The sequence below is a fragment of the Grammomys surdaster genome, unplaced genomic scaffold (assembly GCF_004785775.1).
Source record: "Grammomys surdaster isolate TR1022 unplaced genomic scaffold, NIH_TR_1.0 199, whole genome shotgun sequence".
Lineage (NCBI taxonomy): Eukaryota > Metazoa > Chordata > Mammalia > Rodentia > Muridae > Grammomys > Grammomys surdaster.
Genome location: NW_021604644.1, coordinates 608,723 through 623,593, shown reverse-complemented (window position 1 = coordinate 623,593; position 14,871 = coordinate 608,723). Strand labels below are relative to the sequence as shown.

The window sequence follows — 14,871 nt, the reverse complement described above, 5'->3', positions numbered from 1 at the left end:
AACGGTCCAGCATAGAGAGGGGAGGGGCTCATGAGCCACCACTCCTAACTGAGCACTGTTGACATTGATGGCTATAGGAGAGGGAGACTCTCTTTCTTGAGGGATGTATGGTCCCTGGTAAGTTGATCCTGTTCCAGTGGATGGTCTCACACCTGTGTGTGTATTGGCAGCACAAGTTAAACCAATGGATTAATAATAAAAAAGAAACAAGGACATGAGGTTGGGAGGGCTTGGGGTTAAATCTGGAAGTTAGGGGGAAGAATTAGGCAGGGTGAGCATGATCAAAATACATCGAATGTATGTATCAAAGTCTCAAAGAATAAGAATAGTATATTAACAATGTAATTCTTACAGGGATTGCTTTTCCCCCTTTCAGATGCGAATCTGGTTACACTGGACAGCACTGTGAGAAGACGGACTTTAGTATTCTCTATGTAGTACCAAGTAGGCAGAAGCTCACCCATGTTCTTATCGCAGCCATTATTGGAGCAGTACAGATCGCCATTATAGTAGCAATCGTCATGTGCATAACAAGGTAGGTAATGACATAGAGTGTGTTCTGTAAACTAGACACTGATAGTTGTAAATCAGAGAAAAGCGTATTTACTGAGCTAGGGCCCTTATGGCTTCCACTCCATCAGGCAGGGTTCTCCTGTCTGGTTCACAAGACAGAATTCCCATGTGGGTCTGACTTCTCCCTGTCTTCCTTCTTTAGAATATGTGCAGGAACTCATTCCCAGAGTTAGAGACATACCTGAGTTATAGGCAGAGGTGTGAGAATAGTCCATGTAATCAAGGAGGCTAGGGATCTTGGAACTGTGCATTGTGAGTGCTGACTTCAGGGTAAGTGGTTGTAGCCAAGTTTCTGGAAGTTTCTGTACATTCACAGAAGAGCATGACAGTTGCAGCAGTGCTTTAAGTCTTGCACAACTGTGATGTGTTTTATGGTCTGGGAATGAATGCACTTTACCCGTAGTAAGTGTAACAAGAAAGAAAGCAACCATCAACTTTAAAGATGACCTTTTCTGATGGCATCATTGGCTTAACATTGCTCCTTATTCTAGATTACAGTGGTAAGTCAAAGGCTTAAAAATGTTATGTTAAAATGTTATGTTAAAAATAAAAGCACAGGGGCCAGTGAGATGGCTAGTGAGTAAAGGCCTCTGCCACCAAGCCTGATGATCTGAGTTTCAGTCCTAGGACCCACATTGTAGAAGATAACCAACTCCCCATAGTTGACCTCTGACCTACACACACGTGCACACATGCACACGCACACTGAATAAATAAATGTTAAAAAAGCATTCATCATATGTTAAAAGACTTCTTTGCAGCACAGTTGACAACAAATGGGTGTTTCAAATGGAGTAGAGACATGTCAGACTGAACTGGAAAAGTCAGAGCAGAATGTCCTGCCTTCCGTCTTCTCTCCTTGCTTCTTCCTCACCTCTTCTTACCTCCTTTAAGGTTTGGTTCTCATGTTCCATGAACATTATCTTTGTAATCTCCCGCCTTTGGGGGGCCAGGGCTTGGGGCAGAGAGTCATAGCATATCAAGTAGATATTGACAAGCTGATTGGATTTATAAGCCTCTCCAAGGACTGGAAAAAGACCTTCAAGTAGTCCCAGCACCCTGGAGGCAAAATGGTAAATCTAGAAATGATGGAAAAATGTTCTCTGAATAGCTGATATTCTTCATGAAGTTTAGGCACTAAAGTCAGCATGCTTTATCCCACAGAACAGATGATCTGCCTTTCGGCAAGACGACTGAGCATAAAATTGGGCAGTAGATCAAAGCTGGGACATAATGCCATAACAAACAATGACAACAGGAAAAGAAGATGGGAAAAAACATTTAACAGCCTCACGGCCGTGGCCATTTAACACAGGCTCAGAGGTTAACCACCTTGCCTGCGGTCATTCAGCTAGCAAGGGGAAAGTGCCTGGGTTTGGATTCAGTGCGGTTTGATCCTTCAGCCATTCCTCTTTCTACTGAACCTTTGAGAAGCTGGCCATGTTGAGTTGTGTTGGGATTAGACCAGCCAGGTATGACCATTGCATGGGGACAGGAACCTAACTTGATGTTGTCAAGGTTTAGTGTGTCTGAACCCTATTAATGGTCATATGCAGAACTGTTGGAATGGGGCTGATGTGTGATGAGAGAGAACATTTAGGCCATTGGTAGAGGAAAGCCCCACGTGGTAGGAAGAGTAGTTATATTGTCCTGACATCTGTGCCACATTACAGCCTCATCAATTGCCATGTAAGAAACACAGCCCTTCCCCACCCCAACCCCTGAATAGCTTGCTGTCTTGTGTGTGGAATGTTGTGATTATGTTCTTGGACCACACCATTGAATTTTTAAGGCACGCCTCTCCCATGTAGTCCATTAGGGGACAGCTGTATATATCCTTGATGGCTGTTTCTTGTGAGGCATCTTCCTTTAAATGGATGTTCCTACCACCTCACTTATCTGTGAACTGTGTTTTCTTCTTTTATGCTTGGAATCTTTCATTTTTCAGACTCTTAGAATGACAGATTGGCAGGGGCTTTGAACATGTCTCAGCCAAACTCTTTACTGTATAGAAGAAAAAAGCCTGGTCCTGGGAACTTGGAATTCCTCCCGGTCATGGTGGGTTAGTGGCAGTTGAAGCCAGTTGCTTGGCCTGTCAGCCAGCTCCCTTATTATGAAATGGATACGATCCCAGCCCTGTCTACATCAGACTGTATTTATAAGGATTAGTGAGAGAAAATCCGTTGAAACCATCAGAAACATTGTCATTAAGGCTTTTTTTAAGCTAACGCAAAGCAGCCCTCTTTGAAACTGAATGAAAACATGGGATATTAGAGCAATAGAGCAAATACAGTGGAAATGGTCTTGTAATGTCACTGTTTCCATGAAGGAGCATTGAGTTTGCACAGATGGCTACTACTAATACTAGGTGGTTATTACTAACAGTAGCATCCAAACTCAAAATGACCAGAATTCACGTCAGTGCTTCTCTCTGCATTTGCACATTCCTCTGCAAGAGCCAGTCATGGAGTGAGAGGGAGGGATAGTTACACTGTCCTGAGACTTGTTGCACAGTAGGGCCACCTTTACTGAAATATAAGAGCAGAGACCAGGAGTCCCTCACCTGTAGGGTCCCAGTCTCCAGGGCGGTTCTGTGGTGTGCTGCAGATAGGTGTACACCAGCTCTGACTTGTTTCCTTGACTGCAAGGACTTCAGTGCATTCTGTCTGAGATCACCAATGCAGTGCTACTTGGTCTCCACCAGCGAAGCTTTTCTTGTTGTTTTTTGACACTTCGATAATGCTCAGGAAAAGTACCCAGATCAGCATCTTTTCTACTGTCACAGCGATCAATCACAGGAATTGAGGAGTTACCGGGACAGAGAGGCAGGCATCCCTCTCAGAAATACGTATCAGCAGCGTGTGACCCCTCCCAACAACCAGCCGTTATGCCTGTCCTCATTTTGCCTTGAAGTAACCATCTCTTTCTTCCTTCTCTAGTGGGGTGCAGTGTGTGAACTGTATGTTACTTTGACATAGATTAAACATTCTTAAATGATTTTGTTTTTTAATTTCTGTATTTTCATGCAACAGAAAATGCCCCAAGAACAATAGAGGACGACGGCAGAAGCAGAACCTAGGTCATTTTACTTCAGATACTTCATCCAGAATGGTTTGAGCTGCTGACTTTTATATGCACACTGACCACGTGATGTACATTTATTATGTCTTTTTTTAAAGAATGGAAATATTTATTTCAGAGGCCTTATTTTTGGACATTTTTAGTGTAGTACTGTTGGCTCGTATTTAGAATATTTAGCTACAACAGTTTTTGACTGTTTAGTAGTCTCTGTTTTATGTTTTTAAATACAGAAATTGGCTTCACAAATTTGTAACACATGGTAATACTAAGACTTGCTCTTTATCCATGGAATGTAATATTTTTGCAGAGATGGATGGACCCACTCCACGGTGGTTATAAAGTCATACTTCTTCCCCAATAACCACAGCAAATGACAAAGCATGAACTAAAAGTAAAGATGTTTACAGATTACTTTTCTTACAAAAAGAAAATCTAGAGGACACTGTGTTTAAATAGATATTTAAATGTTTTTGAGATTTAGTACCTGATTTTTTTAGACACTTCCCCTATTGCATGAGCTGCAAAGCTGTGTGTGTGTTAGATGTAACATATTTATAAGCTGTATGAACTGGAATGGATAGTTTCTCTCTTTGAAGAAATAATCCTAATAATTTTAAAAGTACCTGGGAGTTAATGATGGGACAGATCACTGAAAATAGATTAAGATATTGACAAGATAGGGTATTTAATGAGCAGATTGGAATAAAACCTACAGTATCAGTTAAACGACTTTAATACATATTCATTTTTAAACATTGTATTTGTTTTAATATAAATGTACAAATTGTATCAGTGTTTGTGAATACAATGCAGAAATAATTGTTAATGATTGGTGCTCTGAAAGTGAGCTTAAAAATGACCTAAGACCTCTAATTCAAATCTGTCCTGTAGTAGCTCTGTTACTAGATTGTTGGTGTTTAAGTCTGAACTGTGAGTAGACTGTATGCAGATGTTTAACGTGTAGTTTAGCCAGTCAAAAATATGCATGTAGAATTTAAAGACTATGTTTAAACTTAAATAATAATTTTAATAATTTGATTTGGAAAAGCATGTTATAATATAATGTTTTCACTATACGGTCTGCTTTGTGTGTTCATTTATTGTATTCTTTGATATTGGTCTGTTAGTACTCATAATAGGTGAACTTCATAGGACAAGAAGATTGCAGTTCAGAATTCCCTTTCTTCTTACAAACTATCCCTTGAAATGATTTAAAGAGAAAAACTTTGTTCAGTGTTTGGAGCTACTTGGCTTGCAGGCTTAGTATGAGTACCATAGTGGCTTTAGTGAACTTCTTCAGACAGCTTTCCCCTTCCACCCACACAGACTTATTTGAGGTCCTTAGTCAGTCAGCAAGCATGTTTGGAACTGGCCCCGGTGCTTTGCAAAGGCTCATGTTGCAAGGCAGTCACGTATGGGCACTTGTAGTTATAAATACTTGACCACTCTCCAGGGTGTGGTTTTCAGCCCTTTAAAGCAGCTTTGTTGCCTGCTACCAGGCCGACTTTTGGCTCCGAGTGTAGGAACCGATTGCCGTAGGACATCTGCTGAGAAAAAAGTAAAATGGAACACAACGGGTCTGCTTCAAATGCTGGTAAAATCCACCAGAATCGACTGTCAAGTGTGACTGAAGATGAAGACCAAGATGCAGCTCTCACTATTGTGACTGTGCTGGACAGAGTGGCCTCCGTCGTGGACAGTGTGCAGGCAAGCCAGAAGAGAATTGCGGAGAGACACAGAGAGATGGGAAATGCGATCAAGTCCGTCCAGATCGACCTGCTGAAGCTCTCGCAATCACACAGCAACACGGGCTATGTTGTCAACAAGCTGTTTGAGAAGACCCGGAAAGTCAGCGCTCATATTAAAGATGTGAAGGCCCGGGTAGAGAAGCAACAGGTTCATGTAACCAAAGTTGAAACCAAGCAGGAAGAAATAATGAAGAAAAACAAATTCCGAGTGGTAATCTTCCAGGTAAGCTTGTACTTGGAGCCAGCTGGGTGACCATCATCCCTTCCAGCCTTTGCTATCGGGTCACAGGGGTTTCCTGTGTCACATCTCAGCCATGGTATATGGGAATATACTGAGTTCAGCGAGTGGTCACCTCGGGGGAGAGAGACATTTCTAACCAATACTGCTGTCACCCTTGGGTCAGGCTTCTTACTGGTCATGGAATGTGAACTGTGGCTTATAGCTCAGGCTATTTCTTGCCTTTGAAACTCAATAGTGTCAGGTTCTTTCAGCATTTGAGTCCTATTAAGCACAGTGACCCAGTAGACTTAGAATGTTGGAACCAAAAGGGTCCTAAGAAATCTCAAGTTTAAAAACTATCTTTGTTTTACATAAAAGAAGAAACCAGGAGGGTCAGAGGATGCAGTTCAGTAATAGAACACTTGCTCATGTGGTTGAGGCTTGTGTTGGACTTACAGCATCCTCTTAAAAGAAAAGAAATTAGGACCCAGCACACCGGCAGTCATGGTTTTATTCTTACCAAGAACCCAACCAGTAAATCAAAAACTCTGAATATAGTTTGTCCATTTAATCTTTTTTATATTATTTACAATAAGAAAAGCTACCTGTTTCTAAATGAATAATTAGGCCATTATTTGTTTTTAAAATGTTGACTGTTTTTGTAAGACAGTCCAGCATGTAGTTCATGCTGACCTAACCCTCACTATGTAATAATTCAGGCTGGCCTCAAACTATGGTGGTGGTCCTGCCCCAGCCTCCCAATATAGCTCTTGTAAATTCAAAGGGACAAGTTGAACTCTTGAGCCACATTAAGAATGAACCATGATAGGAAAAGATGAAACGGATGACAACAGGGTTCTTTGATCACCCACTTAAACACTGGCCAATACAGAACTGTAAATCCAAAGTGCGAAGGTTAGGGAAGACCCACCTTTCCTGTTCTGCTCTTGGGAGAATCAGTTGGCACAACATTTTGGAAGACATTTTACATAGTGTGTATTATGAACTTAAAAAATTCCCAAACCTACTGGCTCCCAAATTTCATGTCCGAGGATTTGTTATAAGCATAAAATCAGGAATGTGTGGGAATGTTCATCCACGAATATGCAGAGTTATATACTTTAAAAGTGGAAGTCTGTGTGCACAGAACCCTAGAATAGTAAACACAACATGAAATAAGAGCACAGTTGGTGGAAACATCCAGCCTGTAACCTTCACATTCTTTGTGCATTCGGCAGTGCCCCAGACACTCTGAGTGGTCAAGTTACGCTGGAATGGGCGTGTGACAGTCTTGGATCTGTCTTTAGGAGTCCATAGGTTATTTAGGAAAAAAAAAATAGGGAATTTCAAAAATGGAAGAGTAAACTGGTATCTTCAGAATTCCTTTCCCATCACCCTTTTCTTATAGGCTCATAAAGGCCTTTCTCTAGGCTTAAGAATGTCAACTGATTTTAAGTGTCCATTCCGATACTGGTGCAGACAGTGGTGAGCTGCACGTGGGACCGAAGAATAGATCCATTCACCGACTGGGATGTCAGCCACTGCCTGGCTGCTCACCCTCCATCTGCATGTATTATGTCAGGAAGTACGCTTGGGTTCCATGTGTCTGGGGAACCTATATGCAAAGCAGTTCCCCCAGGATTCACAAAAGCTATAGCAAGGACACAGAAATTTCCCCTGGCTCCATCTGTTGATGTAATTCTCTCTCAGACCCCTACCTAAAAGCTATTTTTCTATTTGTCTCCATTCTCTATAACTTACTGGTATTTCCCTCCTGCCTTGGGATCCTATGGTTCCCTAAAGAAACGGAGAGGTACTAGTTAATGATAGTGCTCTGTTCTTTTAAGATAGACTACCTTGAAGATTCTTCAAAATTAAGATGTTTCAATTATTCAGCAGCTCGTCCAAAAAAAATAAAAACAAAAAACAAAAAACAAAACAAAACAAAAAAAACAAAACCCAACTGCTATCTTTTATAAGCCTATGGGGAAAATATGAAGTCTTACCTTATGGACCTAAGACTCAAATTCATGTACTTGTTATAGGTTAGAATGTATATAGATATGTATGATACTTACATGGTTATTTTTAGCGGTTAAGAATAACCTTAGTTAATTATCATAGTTATTTGAAGATTGTCCCGTCTAAAATATTTAGAAAATATTTGAAACTGAGCTAGTCTGCTAAAGTATATCTTCATTTTCCTTTGAGATTTTCCTTAAGTTTTCCCAAGCATCTCTTTTGCTGATGATACGTATGTCTTCTACAGTTGTATATGTCTAAGCTTTTGCCAAATTCTGGATGTTGGCATTTAAAGATTGTCTGACATTCTTATCCAAGTTGTTTTCTCTTTGAACACTGGTGATCCCTCTCCCTGTGTGTGACATGAGCCACAGAATTATCTTCTCATAATTCCAGTTACTTAGTAAGCACAAGTCTGTGGTTCCGAAGTTTTGAGCCTCTTCTAATGATAAGTTCTGGACTTCTGTGCATCCAAAATGTTCCTATCTGTGTTCGTTTTATACTGATTCACTTCCACTTTACTCTGATCCGTAGTATTCGTTCTGTTATAAAAATGATCCTTTAAACCAGGTGTGGTGGTGCAAACCCACAGTTCCATCAATTGCCAGGCTGAGGCAGGAGAATTGGGAATTCAAATATACTGTGAGTTTGAGGCATGCTTGAGCTATGTGAGACCGTATCTCAAAAACAGTGAAAAGCTAATTTTACCTGGACCTGACACAGAACTGTGATTGTATTCAGAAGTCAACTATAATTAACCCCAGTAACCTTCTATTATTAGTACAGTGTTTGCCCTTAACTCACAGTAGTACCATCTCATGGAGGCTGTGATAGATTCCCAGGCAAGTCTTTTCCTACCCTTGTCTCTGTTTGCCTGATTTTGTACTGTGTGCTGTGTATTTGAAGAGAAGGGCACGTGATATTCCAGTTTCCCTGTGTCTGATGCCTTCACTGCAGGATTATGGGGATCTCTACCTACCAAGTAATACCCTAATACCCTTTGGCTCTTTCCTTTTCTAATTATACCTTCTTAGACTTGCCCAGCCCACACTTTTGCTGAGGCGGCTCCCCACAACAGGTGTCAGGAAGGGAGAGGAGTGACTTCCCTGCCTCTAACTGATTCATCAGAGAGTCATGAGACACCCACTTCTGCCTCTTTTGTTGGGGAGAGGTGGGACTCATGAGCATTCTGATCCTGTAGCCAAAATGTCATTTAAATTAAAGAATTAGATTCTAAGGATGCCCTCTTGACTATCAAGCTGGTCACGTTTTAGAGTATTTGCAGACATCCTTCTTGTGTATTTATTGAATCTGTTGAGTGGAATCAACCTGACTCTCAAATGTCAACACCATTTCTTTGAGAAATTGTAACTCATGGTCCAGTTTTTAAAAATTTCATAATTCCTGAAGTTTTGCCTGTTGTGTTTTAGAAATAATCTCTAGATGGCACACTGGGTTTCTTTCACCTGTGCCCTGTGCTGGCCTGTCTCTAGCGGGTTCCCTTCTGACACAGTTGGCAGAGTCTATTTCTCTCTCTCTCTCTCCTCTCTCCTCTCTCCTCTCTCCTCTCTCCTCTCTCCTCTCATTTTCTTCCTTTTTTCTTCCTCCTTTCCACCTCCATCCCTTCCTTCCTTTACTATCTTTTCTGTGTAGTTAAGGCTGGTATTGAGGTTGTGGTCCTTCTTCCTCATCTCCTAAGAACTGGAGCTATAGTCATGGTCCACCATGGTAGCAAAATAAAGCTTTTAAGATGACTCATTTGATAGGAGACTTCACTTGACCTGAAGTCATCTGGGGAATGGTATATAATTTTCCCAAAGTCAATTTCATTCTGAATTTTGAGATACCCCTCTGAGGAGTTTTGAATGAAACACCACTCTGTCTTCTGATCTTTTGACTTGTGTGTGTGTGTGTGTGTGTGTTTGTGTGTGTGTGTGTGCGCGCACGCATGCATATGATGTGTATGTATAAGTGTGGGCACAAATGTGCTACAGCATGTGAATGGAGTCCAAAGGACGCCATTTCAGTTTTTGGGAACTGATTTTTCTCTTGCCGTGAGATCTGAATTCAGGTCATCAGGTTTGCTTGGCAAGGATTTTCTACCTACTGAGCCCAAGCTCTTCTTTTTTACATGAGTTCTGGGGGCTGGAGTTAGGTTCTCTTGTGTGGCAAACTCTTCACTGCTGGGGCCTTCCCAGGGAGCCTTCCCCAGGCACAGAGAGAAGTGTTGGAGGGTCTTTGAAGAAAGGGTGGCCTGTAGAAGAGATAGGGAATCTTCTAGGAGAGGGCGTGAGCCAGGCACAATGGTCAGGGGAATCTCTCAGCGGACGGACTAGCAATCACGTGCTTCTTTATTCAGGTTTCACAGACAAATCACCGGTCTGCTCCCCAAGTGATACAGAGTATGTGCTTGATCTTTCTTTACATGTCCAGGGTAACAAGTTCAATTACAGTTAGAAAATACAAGCAGAACAGACATTATCATCATTATTACTATTATTATCTCTGTAACTTCAATTTAAAGAATCAAAAGAAGTCTCCTCCAAATCAAACACGTTTATTATACGACAGCCTGCCTTGAGGTTGGCAGTATTGGCTGTTTGAAAGCACCGCAGACAAACAAGAGTATCTGAACTGATCTTTTTATGAATAGCAAATACAAATTATACAATAACTTCTTTTACTATATGTTTTATCATCTACACTATAGAGTAGAAAAGTTTTAGTTAATCTATCCTATTTACTGAATTCTATTCTTTCAGGGATGTACCCTGTATGACTTTCTATCTTTAAACTATATTTTTTTAGAGACCTAAGCCTATAATAAAAAGAGACCTTGAAACTATAACCTATTCTCCTGGCTAGTCAGTTTGTCAGTTGTCTCTGTTTACTCTGCACCAATTATACTGTTTGAGTTAGCTCAGGGGCAGATACCCCAAGAAGATTCCTGGAGTGATGGCCTCATCTAACTATGTGCTCATCTATGCTCAGTGATCTCCAGGGCAAAAGGAAGACTTCCAAATGTGGCCAGATAAAGTTAATTTTACTATTTTCCTAATAAGACTCAGACATAATTTTTTTTTCAGAAAAAGACATAAAAAGAATCATAAAGTAGAAAGTTCCCACGAATGCAACACGCAGAGAGCAAAACCCAAAAGTTAGAGACAGGAGGACAGCAAGTATAGCAATCCACTTGGCTTGGCTGGAACTGTGTCAAGCAGCTGTGCTTCTCGCCACTTTTAGTGGATATGGCTGTGTCGCTTCACCAACTGAGTGATCTCCCTAGTGCAAGAGTTTCATGACTTTAAAAAAAATTACATATGTATTTACTCTTTAATCCTTTTTTGCAGCCCAGACTTCACCCTCCTCTCAGTCTGCTCCCCAAGTGCACCCCATTCCATAGCTCCCCCTCTTGTCTCTAACAGGATGTCTCCAGCCCCACCACCACGACACCAAACCTCCCCACTCCCCAGAGCCTCAAGTCTCTTGAGGGTTAGGTGCATCTTGTCTTACTGAGGACAGACCAGGCAGTCCTCTGCTGTATATGTGTCAGGGGCCTCATATCAGCTGGTATATGCTGCCTGGTTGGTGACTCAGTGTCTGAGAGATCTCAAGTCCAAGTCAATTAAGGTTGCTGGCCTTCTCATGTGGTTGCCCTCCTCCTTGCTTCTTCCAGCCTTTCCTCAATTCAGCCACAGGGGTCCCTAGCTTCTGTCCATTGGTTTGGTGTAAGTATCTGCATCTGACTCTTTCAGCTGCTTTTTGGACCTCTCAGAGGACAGCTATGCTAGACTCCTTTCTGCAAGCACATTATAGCATCAGTAATAATGTCAGGCCTCCCCTTGAGCTGGATCCTAATTTGGGCTGGTCACTGGACCACCTTTCTTTCATGCTTTTCTCCATCTTTGTCCCTGCAGTTTCTTCAGTCAGTAACAATTCTGGGTCAGAGCTTTTGACTCTGTGATGGCCATCCCTCCACTTGCTGACCTGTTCCTACACTGGAGATGGACTCTACAAGTTCCCTCTCCCTACTGTAGAGCTCTTCATCTAGGGTCCTTCCCTTTGATTCCTGAGAGTCTCTCACTTCCCAGGTCTCTGGTACATTCTAGAGGGTCCCCCCACCTCCTATCTCACAAGGCTGCCTGTTTCCATTCTTTCTGCTGGCCCCCAGGGCTTCAGTTCTGTTCCCCACTGCCTTGAGTTTCATGACTTTTAATGTCATCTCTACATAATGGTTCTTGAATGCATGTTTCTAGCCCTTACCTCCCTCCTGAATCCCAGTTGCTCAGCCTCTTTGCCTGCATACCACACTCCAAGGACAGGTCTCTTGCTTCTGTGTTGTCAGTTAATGGCTGATTCTTCCCTCTGTTGACCTAGCAATATGTCCTATGGGTTCTGACTTTCAAAGCAGATCTGCAGTCAGAAGACTTCTCACTCATTTACACGCCCACAACCACCCTGCTCTACCTTCCCTTTGCTTAAAGTTACCACTGCTCTGTCATTCTCCTTGCTTGCCCAACCTATGTGCCTTGTCTCCAGCAGAGTGACTCTTGCACAGCATGGGTCAAATCATGCCACCGCTGTCTGCAAAACCTTGAGAAGGCTTCCTGTCAGAATAGTAACGTCTGTCCTCACTATTGGCCCTAGAGCTTCTCTTGACCTGGTCTTCTCAACTCTCTGCCTGGGGAAAATTAGGGCATTTGAATTGATTCTTGAAGAAAGCTACCATTTGTAAAGCTAAAAAAGAGGTTACGGGGCATTGAAGATAAAGGCAGTTATGTATACGAAGGTGTAGAATGTTAGTGTCCAACTCCTTGGCACTGAGATGTGACATGAACATCTGCAAATACGTTGGGGCAAGTCCTAGCTGTCCTGTGATTTATATCCCAGGGTGCTATAGGGTGGACCCATCTTTTAGAGGGTTCAAAATCTTTTGTGTTTGAGGAACTTGAGAATGGTTTGTGTCTCTGGGCTTGAGAATTGGGAAAGTAGGGTCAGGTCAAGAGCTTTCTAAGCATACTGGAAGGTTCAGGTTCAATCCTTAAGCACTGGTGGGTTCTCAGAAGTCTTTGGTAGGTTACAGGTTATAACTCAGCTCTGCTTGTAAAAGCATTTCTCAGGAAACCCTCAGGTAATGATCTGGAAGGAGAGGGATTGAGGAGAGAGAGACCCTGAAAGATGCAGGCTGGGAACAGACATCACAGAGGTGTAAGGTGTGGTCAGAGGTGAAATGAAAGCTGGCACCTGCTACCCAGAAAGCACTCACATGCATTGCTTTCTCTCCTTCAGGAGGATACTCCCTGCCCCGCGTCCCTGTCTATTGTTAAAGACAGAAGCCTGCCCGAGAACCAGGAGGAGGCCGAGGACGTCTTCGATCCCCCAATAGATCTCTCATCAGATGAAGAATATTATGTTGAAGAAAGCAGATCTGCCAGGTTTAGGAAGTCAGGCAAAGAGCGCATTGATCATATTAAGAAGGCATTTTCCAAAGAAAACATGCAGAAGACACGGCAGAATTTTGACAAGAAAGTGAGTGGAATTAGAACTAGGATAGTCACTCCTGAAAGGAGAGAGAGGCTTCGGCAGTCGGGAGAGAGGTTGAGGCAGTCAGGAGAGAGGTTGAGGCAGTCAGGAGAAAGATTTAAGAAATCGATTTCAAATGCCGCCCCCTCAAAGGAAGCTTTTAAGATTCGGAGCCTTAGGAAACCGAAGGACCCCAAGGCTGAAGGCCAGGAGGTAGACAGAGGGATGGGCGTGGACATCATCTCAGGTAGCCTGGCTCTGGGGCCCATCCATGAGTTCCACTCTGATGAGTTCAGTGAAACAGAAAAGGAGGTGACCAAAGTAGGGTACATTCCCCAAGAAGGAGGGGATCCCCCAAGTCCTGAGCCTTTGAAGGTGACTTTTAAACCTCAGGTGAGGGTAGAGGATGACGAGTCACTCCTGTTGGAGTTAAAGCAGTCCTCATAGAGGATTTAAGTATGAGCATCCATTGCTTCGAACCATGTGGTTGTAGTTTGAATGGTGTAGCAATTTATATTCATATACAGTGGAAAGGCAAATGGTATAAAAGCTTAATTCTTATCTTTAAAATCCTAAAGATGATGGAAATATTGTATAGAATTTTCTTATAATTTCTTTGGGAATTCTATTCCCCTGAGAATATATGACTCTGACTGCATCCCCCCCCACCTCACCCCCTTATGTCATGCCTTTTTGCGGCAGCTCTTGGCCAATGAGAAAACAGTTGCACGGCTCAGGTCAGTTAGATGGTTGGTTATTCATAGGAACAACAAATCTGTGCCCATCATTCACCAGCAAACTGTAGATTTGAGTCAGAATTAACACGTACAGTCTCAAAGGGGAGTAGCTAATGAGTACATTGTGTTACCCAGATGTTCACATCTGGAGATTCATTAGTGAATCAGTAGCCTTATGAAGCTTATGAAATTCTTGTGTCAGGGAAAGGAAATAGAAGTTTGGGGCTTGAACATTTATTTAGCTGTGGCAACATAACTTTGTGAGACACTTGGCTGGTCACCACTTATTCCCAATGGTAAAAATGGGGAGGGTTTGCTGGTCCTGTACTTCTTTTTTGGACTTGAGATCTGAGGAGATGTCACAGAGTGTGTGAGAACGAGACATAACAACCACTGGAGAAGCATGAACCACACTGGCCTCCCCTAAACCGGAACTGAACAGTTACATCTACGAAGAAGCCCTTGGCACAGACTCGGAGGCCAGAGTTGATCAAAAGCTGAGGTTGCACTTCACGAGTCTTCACGGAATGAAGAGTGAAAAACGAATGTTTGGATGGACGCTTTCTCATTAAAGGCTGAGACCAGACCTTGGCTTTTAGCCACGCCCTAACATGTTCCTTGGAAGGCTGGCTCTAATTTCCTTTAGATTTGGATGTGGGGTAGACAAGTGCAGCTTTTGCTTGAACAGCATGAGGTAGAAGTCTGGGGCTCGGTTGTCAAGCAGGGTTTTTTTTTATGGTCTGCCCTGATGTGCTGGGCATGGAAATGACCCCTGACACGCCTGTTTTCCAAAGCAAGCCATTTAGGGATAAGAACAGCGCCCAGCAGCTCTTGTCACAGCCACTTTGGAGGGTGTCCAGTTCCTCTTAACTCTTAGATTTGCATCTAGGTGGTCGAGAAGTAGATACTGCTGCTGAAGGAAAGCCCGACCGATTCTGCGCTTCCAGCACACTGAAATCTTTGGGTC

General features: G+C 42.6%; 2 protein-coding genes across 4 annotated transcripts in view; both read left to right on the top strand.

Moving 5' to 3' along the window:
• LOC114623554 (tomoregulin-1) overlaps positions 1-4,730 on the top strand; it is a 122,116-nt gene extending 117,386 nt beyond the window's left edge. For 2 of the 3 annotated variants that reach the window (XM_028770220.1, XM_028770219.1), the window contains exons 9-10: positions 377-535; positions 3,606-4,730. In XM_028770220.1, the coding sequence (XP_028626053.1) occupies positions 377-535; positions 3,606-3,690 (244 nt within the window). In that variant the 3' untranslated portion in view covers positions 3,691-4,730. The remainder of the gene's footprint in view (positions 1-376; positions 536-3,605) is intronic. The other variant, XM_028770223.1, reaches the window with a different exon arrangement.
• Positions 4,731-5,113: 383 nt separating this feature from the next.
• On the top strand, positions 5,114-14,440 carry Cavin4 (caveolae associated protein 4). The gene is made up of 2 exons (XM_028770304.1): positions 5,114-5,625; positions 12,934-14,440. Exons 1-2 carry the CDS (start codon positions 5,218-5,220, stop codon positions 13,612-13,614), a joined length of 1,089 nt encoding a protein of 362 aa, XP_028626137.1. The 5' UTR covers positions 5,114-5,217; the 3' UTR covers positions 13,615-14,440.
• Positions 14,441-14,871: the final 431 nt, after the last annotated feature.